The 8,964-nt window shown below is 38.8% G+C and overlaps 1 protein-coding gene across 4 annotated transcripts in view; it reads right to left on the bottom strand.

Annotated features, from left to right (window-relative positions):
• Positions 1-364: 364 nt before the first annotated feature.
• The window catches only part of armc8 (armadillo repeat containing 8), a 133,500-nt gene continuing 124,900 nt past the window's right edge, over positions 365-8,964 (bottom strand). For all 4 annotated transcript variants that reach the window (XM_073046881.1, XM_073046880.1, XM_073046877.1 and 1 more), the window contains 3 exons: positions 4,941-5,013; positions 3,411-3,504; positions 365-2,602 (listed from right to left, as the gene is read on the bottom strand). In XM_073046881.1, coding sequence (XP_072902982.1) covers positions 2,569-2,602; positions 3,411-3,504; positions 4,941-5,013 — 201 coding nt within the window. In that variant the 3' untranslated portion in view covers positions 365-2,568. The remainder of the gene's footprint in view (positions 2,603-3,410; positions 3,505-4,940; positions 5,014-8,964) is intronic.

Here is an 8,964-nt window from a genome sequence, read left to right as displayed (position 1 = left end):
TTTCATGTGCAGCTGAAAGAGGTTGGCTTGTTCTATTGCAGAAATTCTTTTTCGCTGTACAATAGTAAAATAGCAAACATCGATGTCAGGAATTTTTGGACTGGGAATATTACAAGAGAAAAAAAGCTTCAAGTGAAATCTTTGCTGTTGATACAACTATAAAACCATGTTGATGTTCTCATTGCAAGAGCTAGTTCAAATGAATTTGAAATACGTTATTATTACCATTTAATAGAAGTTTTGTTATAAAGTTTAAAAAGCATCCAGTCAGCAGTTCATAGATTTGTTTTACTTTAAATACTTTACGAGTGCACAAGGTATTCTCAAGAGACAGAGAAATGTGAGTCTTTATAATCACAATAGGTTAACTGAAAATCTTTTTTAATAAGAAAATATATATTTCCTGCACAGACACCATGAATGTGAGTACATTATACTGTTATCACAATATACCCTTGTTAATACAGGACATAACTAACGTTTCATAACCGGTGTTATAAAACACTCTAAGAAGCCACACTTTATTAATAGACTTCTGTCAATTGAGCTTGAAATGACATCATATAAATGTGATAGTCTCTTCGCAATATATTACATAGACAGTGCTGTTAAAACACCTGGGTATAAAGGCTGAAACCTATTCAAATCAGCTGCAAGTATATACAAAAACTGAAATAGATCAGTTGAAAATGCAATGTAAGAAAACAATCCATTGGGAGTGTACTTAAAATGTAGTGGTCGCAATTTACTTTTAAAAAAGTGTTTTTAGGATATTTTTTTAAAATGTTTACATATTCAAATCATTCATGCTTGGTGAAAATATTTCAACCTCTGATTTGCAATTTTCCATCCATATTTCAATACACAATCCAAAAATTACCTGCTGACATAAAGAAAACGGCTGAAGTAGCCAGGCATTAACACATGCAGCAACCATGACAACACAAGTATGAACAAACACTGGAATTTTCAATACAAATCCTTACAAAGCTTTCTTTTTTTTTATTTGCCAAGAACCAGAAGGGAAACCTCTTTTTGTACTCCTGTGCTAAACCCAGTAGTTTACAAATACTAGTAGATTTTATGTGGCAGCAAAAGACTAGACAGGTACTAAAAGTAAAATGTCAACATTGAGAAAAGGGATTAAAACTAAAAGAGACAGATCGAAGAATTGTGAAAGAGATATTTCAATTAAAACTCAACTAAATTAAGAGAAAACTGCATTCTTTCTGAATGGCCTACACAGGTATTATTTCAACACTATACTCAGAAAGTTTTTTCCCAAGCATAGCTTCCATCTAAAATATTTGATTAAGCTTTTATTTTTAACTATTGTCTGAAAACAATAGCTCAAGGTAAAAGTTTCATCCTGCCAGCAGTGACAATTCCAGTGCTAGCATTGTGAACATTATGAAAATGCCAATGTTCAGGTAAGCAGATGCACAAGTCTTTTAAACAGCAAAATCCATTTGTAAATACAACTTTGTTTATCTGCAATACCAGAAACACCAATCAGGTGGCACAAAAGCTGTCAATGTTGGCAGAATTTGCCATGTTTCAGGATGCAGAGCTGATCTGTAGTGGGCATCCATAATGCCAAGATAGGACCGTTTTCCTGAAAGTGATTTGCTGATGTTGCTCAGCTTAAATACAGATCTATGCACGATATACATACAAAGCAACACACAACGCTCGACCCTGAAAACACGTCCAGTTAGTAGCACTGACATCTGGTTTTAGTTTGCACTGGACTAAACTATCACAATCTTTTCAACACAGCCTACTTTTTCTTCAAGTATTATGCCAAAAAGTCAAAGGAAAAGGCAGCAGTGCTACTAAAAGGAGTCAATGAAAGTGAGAGAGAGAATTCCTTCATTATCTGTCTCTGAGTTGGATTTATACCTGGATCTTGATGTGAAGGCTGGTGACCAGTACATCTATGTTCCCCTTCCCCGAGGAAGATCTTTTGGGATTACCAAAAGTTAGAATACATTAAATCAATTCCCAACAGTACCTGTGTAGGCCTATAAACAAATGCAGTTCCAAATAAAGATAACTGTGGTTCATCAAGTTCATACAATATTTTACATACTCTACAGAGCGTCAAACAGAATCACATACTTTTTTCACACTTTTTAAATATTACATTCTCTTTTGGGTGTTTTGTGTAGGTAAAGTCTTTACACCAGGTACAACCTTCATTCAGCAAACAAAATACTACCCAGAAAAATCTGTAGAAAACACTATTAAAAACAAAATTCAAAAAAGTAACCAATCACACACTAAATAGCTGCAGCAAGAGTAGATTTTTTCAGGTTCAAAGGGAAGGGAAAACAAACATTCTGTAAGGTAACTTTTGTGTAAGCAGTCATAGAAGATTGGAATTTTCTCTGCTGCATTGTTCCATATTTTCTTCCTGAACGACTAATATTTCTTCATGAATCACTGCACACAAAAACTGCAGTCCAAGGTGACTTGTGCAAAAATGGGTCAGGGATGGGCTCTCCACTGAACCTCCCACCTGCTGTCCATTTAGAGCTTCAGATTGGATCCCAACAGGTTGGCTACTCATGACAAAAATTGCTGCAGTGCTGTTTTTGCCCTGTAATAAATTCAAAATTAGTTTTTGAAATGCTGTTCTTACTGTACTCACCTAGGATTCCATTAAAGTGTTTATTTAAACTCAATAAATATAAATGTGATTATTGTGGTTAGGCAGTAAAATGAGAATCATATTTCCTACAGTAACACAATTAATCTCCACATAAACATTCATTTTATTACCAGCTCTTATGTGCAAGGAGTGGGCACAACAGTGCTTTAGTGAACTCACCAAAATAATGTGACACTATATTTAAAAAAATGCAGCATGTATTTGTTACCATTAAACATCTAATACTAAATGAATTATTAACTGATTTTTAAAAATACCAAATTACTGCTGAGAGAATCTACCATTAATGAAAATACATTCAAACCATAACCATACAAATTATGTGAATAAATAATTCAAGACAACGCTCAGATCAATTCTATATTTCATACATAATTTCAAACATAAATTGAGAAAAGGCTCAGAAGAGCCAGAAAGGCTGAAGAAGAGCAGAATTAAACAGACATTGCTGCTCCAAAACTTAATGAGGGAGTGAATATACTTTTATTTTCTTCTATGTCCCCTTAAATGCAAGACTTTGCTTGTGCAGAATGTATTTAAATTTGTTCCACTTTCAAATGATTGCACTACTGAGGTTTCTAAATTAACAGACATAAAATTTCAAACATAAGCACAGAAGAAATAACAAGACAGTTATTTTTGGCACATGTTGTTTGATGGCATTTATGGCATTAACCAACTGATGAAATCTATTTCAGCCAACACAAGCTTCAATACAAATTTTGTCAATGCTTACTTGTCAGAAAGGTTGAGATCTGTAGTTTGAACCAATTTATGCAAAATATCTACTACTCCCAACTCTCTCAGCTTATCCTGACGTTCATGAGAACCTAACAAAATGCAAGTTACAACTTCATTAACATCTTTTAATGTAATAAATGGAATAGCATACATCATACAAATTAAAACTATCTCATTGGCATTTTCTTTGCACTTTTAAGTAATAGCAAAGTACAATAAAATCCTTACAAAAGCACTTCTATGGGTACTTAATGGCTTATACAAAACATCACTGCATTTTTCTTAACTGAGGAACATGCTTAGTTGCCAGCTTTGTTTTAAAAAGCCTTCTAAATGAAAATGTAAACAAGTAATATTCATATGGGTTCTGTTTTCAAGACAATGGAAAAAATAGCACTGTGGCTCATTTAGTACAATCAAGAGAAAAATGCCTAAAATGAAAGTTGAGGAAGGGAAGAGAAGTTTTAAAGGAGAGGAGAGAAGGGATGGGAGAAAGGAAGAGCTGGGAGGGAGGGGAAAAAGAAAAGAGCTGGGAGGAAGGGGAGAAAAGAGGAGAGCTGGGAGGAAGGGGAGAAAAGAGGAGAGCTGGGAGGAACGGGAGAAAAGAGGAGAGCTGGGAGGAACGGGAGAAAAGAGGAGAGCTGGGAGGAACGGGAGAAAAGAGGAGAGCTGGGAGGGAGTGGAGAGAGCTGAAAGGAAGAGTGGAGGAAAAAGAGAGCTGCAATGGAGGAAACAGAACTAAGGGAACTGGGACAATGAAGACTCAAGGAGAGGTTCTAAAAGTAAGTTTTAGCTGAAGAAAAGGCTGCCGGAAAGACTAGGTGCATGAATGTTCCATGTATAAGTGGGGTAATTGGTGTACAATGGACAATCATGTTAAAAAAATTGTGTGGTTACCTTCCACACTTCAGAATCAGAATGGAAGCAAGTCAGCCTGCCTATGCAAAAAGAGGAACTATTGGGATACAACCTGAGGCCTGGAGCATTGATTGAAATGCCAATTTTCCAAATCTCATCATGGTAGCTGGGAATTATAATTTCAAGGAATTAAATAAATTTGGAAATTCTAATAAAAGGACACGTGAACCAGATATGGTTTATGATAATCTGGCAGTTTTATGGTCTTCATTACTGATAATATTTTCTTATACTAAATTTATTATTTCAATTTAAGTTCCCCAGCTACCATGGATGGATTCAAATTCAAGCCTCCGAATTTATACTTCAGCTCTTTTGATTGAAACTTATAATAATTTTATGACTTTACACTGTCCTGCGCAAAAAAAAACTTCATGATATACACGACAGGTCAGTGATAATAAGCTGATTGTCATTCTGATAATTCATCTTGTTCTCAAAGCAAAACTCATATTAAAAACTACTATCCAATGCAGATAATCAGCCTCATACAGTTAGAATATCTTCAGGAACAAACCTGACAATAACTTATGACAAATATTCCAGCTAAATAACATTTTCATCAGCCCCAAGCACCCTTAATTTTAAAGAGAGCTACTGATCTTACCTTCCTCTTCACTCCATATAAGATTAGATATACAAAAAGTAGCAGCCAACTGGAGCTTTACATTTGAATGACCCTGGAAAATAATTTTTTATGTTAATACACAGAAAAGGCTAACTGAAAACAAAACATATTTAATGCTAGTTTCTCATTCCACAGAAATCTCAGAATATTGGCAATAGGGAAATATGATTGGTAAGTTTATATTCAAGGACGAGCAAGAAAGGAGATATTAGCAAAGACAGGGAAGAAGATTTCAAAAAAAAGAGGTGATGACTCGGATCTAATGTTGATCTTTAAAAACTTGTTATGGTATAGAAATAAGCAATGCAATAGTGGATATACCTTTAATAAAGATAATGAATAGAATAGTGAATAATTTTGCCAGCTTTTAGCAAGGCGACACACTAAGTAAGTTGACCTGGTGCAATAATTCTGTCATCCAGATCAAGATACAAATTTAAATTAGCGAATCCAACACCAACCCCTGCAGGATATCACCAGTCTCCAGCAGCCAACCAGAAACGGCTCCTTTTATTGTCACTCTTTGCCGTTTGACAACTAATCTTCTGTCCGTGCTAGGTCTCTCCTGGAATAATACCATGAGCTCTTGTTGAACAGCCTCATGTTATACATCTTGTTAAAGGCCTTTTGAAAATCCAAGCAAACAACATCCACTGGCTCTCCTTTGTCTACCTTTCTTGTTACTTCCTCAAAGAATTTCAAAGATGTGCCAGGCAATATTTCCCCCTGAGAAAATCATGCTAACTTTGGCATATATTATTGAGAAGCCCGAAACCACATCCTTAATAATGTAATCTATCATCTGGCCAACCATGATATTAGGCTACACACACAAAATGCTGGTGGAACACAGCAGGTCAGGCAGCATCTATAAGAAGAAGCACTGTCGACATTTCGGGCTGAGACCCTTCGTCAGGACTAACTGAAAGGAGAGATACTAAGAGATTTGAAAGTAGTGGGGGGGAGGGGGAAATGTGAAATGATAGGAGAAGACCGGAGGGGGTGGGATGAAGTTAAGAGCTGGAAAGGTGATTGGCTAAAGTGATACAGAGCTGGAGAAGGGAAAGGATCATTGGACAGGAAGCCTCGGGAGAAAGAAGGTGGGGGAAAGCACCAGAGGGAGATGGAGAACAGCCAGAGTGATGGGCAGAGAGAGAGAGAAAAAAAATGACTAAATATGTCAGGGATGGGGTAAGAAGGGGAGGAGGGGCATTAACAGAAATTAGAGAAGTCAATGTTCATGCCATCAGGTTGGAGGCTACCCAGCCGGTATATAAGGTGTTGTTCCTCCAACCTGAGTTTGGATTCATTTTGACAGTAGAGGAGGCCATGGATAGACATATCAGAATGGGAATGGGACGTGGAATTAAAATATGTGGCCACTGGGAGATCCTGCTTTCTCTGGCGGACCGAGCGTAGGTGTTCAGCGAAACGGTCTCCCAGTCTGCGTCAGGTCTCACCAATATATAAAAGGCCACAACAGGAGCACCGGACACAGTATACCACACCAGCCGACTCACAGGTGAAGTGTCGCCTCACCTGGAAGGACTGTCTGGGGCCCTGAATGGTGGTGAGGGAGGAAGTGTAAGGGCAGGTGTAGCACTTGTTCCGTTTACAAGGATAAGTGCCAGGAGGCAGATCGGTGGGAAGGGATGGGGGGGACGAGTGGACAAGGGAGTCGCATAGGGAGCAATCCCTGCAGAAAGCAGAAAGAGGGGAGGAGGGAAAGATGTGCTGGGTAGTGGGATCCCGTTGGAGGTGGCGGAAGTTATGGAGAAGTATACATTGGACCTGAAGGCTGGTGGGGTGGTAGGTGAGGACAAGGGGAACCCTATCCCGAGGGGGGTGGCGGGCGGATGGGGTGAGGGCAGATGTGCAGGAAATGGGAGAGATGCATTTGAGAGCAGAGTTGATGGTGGAAGAAGGGAAGCCCCTTTGTTTAAAAAAGGAAGACATCTCCTTCATCCTGGAATGAAAAGCCTCATCCTGAGAGCAGATGCGGCAGAGACGGAGGAACTGTGAGAAGGGGATAGCATCTTTGCAAGAGACAGGGTGGCTATTATAGGCTATTTGGCCTATAATTTCCTGTCATCCCCCCCACCTTTCTTAAAGAGTGGACCATAGACCATTATATAGGAGCAGAATTAGTCCATTTGGTCCATCGAGTCTGCTCTGCCATTTCATCATGGTTGATCCCATATTCCTCTCACCCTTAATCTCCTGCTTTCTCCCCGTAACCCTTCATCCCCAGACTAATCAAGAATCTATCAACCTCTGCCCTAAATATCCCCAATGATGTGGCCTCCACAGCCACCTGCGGCAATGAATTCCAGATTCACCACTCTCTGGCTAAAGAAATTCCTCACCTCCATTCTAAATGGACATTCCTCTATTCTCAGATTGTGTCCTTTGGTTTTACACTCTCCCACCATAGGAAACATCCTCTCCACATCCACTCTGTCGAGACCTTTCCATATTCAATAAGTTTCAATGAGATCCCTCCTCATTCCTCTGAATTCTAGTGAGCATAGGCCCAGAGCCATCAAACTCTCCTCAAAAGCCTTTCAATCCTGGAATCATTTTCGTGAACTTCCTTTGAACCCTCTTCAACGTCAACACATCCATTCCTAGATAAGGGGCTCAAAACTGCTTGCAATACTCCACACAAAATGCTGATGGAACACAGCAGGCCAGGCAGCATCTGTAGGGAGATTTCCTCGTGTTTGCAATACCCCAAGTGAGGCCTCACCAGTGCTTTATTTGCCTTCCTCACCACCAAATCAACTTGCAAATTAATCTTTAGTGAATCAAGCACGAGGACTCCCAAGTCCTTTTGCACCTCTGATTTAAATTCTCTGTTTAGAAAACAGCCTACTTTTATTTCTTCTACCAAAGTGCATGACCATACATTTCCTGACACTATTCCACTGCAACTACTTTACCAATTCTCATAATCTATCTAAGTCCTTCTGCTTCCTCAGCACTATCTGCCCCTCCAAGAGTGGTGTGACATTTGCAATTTTCCAATCCTCCAGAACCATTCCAGAATTTAATGATTCCTTAAAGATCACTACTAATACCTCGCAATCTCTTCAGCTACCTCCCTCAGCATCTTGAGGGGTAGTCAATCTGGTCCAGGTAACTTATTGATCTTCAGACCTTTCAGCTTTCCACAGACTTTCTCCTTAGTCATAGCGACCACAATCACTTCTGCCCTGACACACTCAAATTTCTGGTATGCTGCCATAGTGAAGACTGTCGTAAAATACTTATTCAGTTCATCCACCATTTCTTTGTTCGCTGTTACTACTTCCAAGCATTATTTTACAGCAGTCCAATGCCTACACTTGCATCTCTTTTATTCTTCAGATATCTGAAAAAGCTGTTGGTATTTTGTTTTATTTTATTGCTAGCTTACATTCATAATTCAGCTTTTTCTTTCCTTATTACCTTTTCAGTTGCAATCTATTGGCTTTTCCTAGAGTCATATAGCACAGAAGCAGGCTCCTCGGCGCAAATGGTCCATGCCAGAAATTATTTTAAGAGCTTCCCCATCCTCTAGCTTCTCACGAATATTTAGTTGGAGGAAATGTCTACATCCCCAATAATGAATTCCTTCAAACAACTCAGAGACAGCGGAGGACTCCAGAGAGAAGATGATGAAATGGAACAAGAGATCAAGAGCACACGTGAGGAATCACATGGTTTTGGATGAAGGATAGTGTGGAACACTGCTTTAAGGGCTACAGATGTCAGGATGAATGAACTGAAATAATTTGCTTGAATCGTTTCACTAGTAGAACCTGTGGTTTCAAACCTGGCTGAAAGCATGATTGGAGTAATCAAGACAAGACCCTAATACAAGAAAGATCATGACAGATTTGGGAGATGACAACACATACAGTACCATAAGGACTTTAGAAGGAAAGTGCAGCTTAAGCTTGGATAAGTTTATAAAGTTGTTCAAACTAAAGCAAAGTGCATTTCAATTTTTATGAGTTTA

The sequence above is a fragment of the Hemitrygon akajei genome, chromosome 5, assembly GCF_048418815.1.
Source record: "Hemitrygon akajei chromosome 5, sHemAka1.3, whole genome shotgun sequence".
NCBI lineage: Eukaryota > Metazoa > Chordata > Chondrichthyes > Myliobatiformes > Dasyatidae > Hemitrygon > Hemitrygon akajei.
This window is presented reverse-complemented; position numbering and strand designations above follow the sequence as displayed.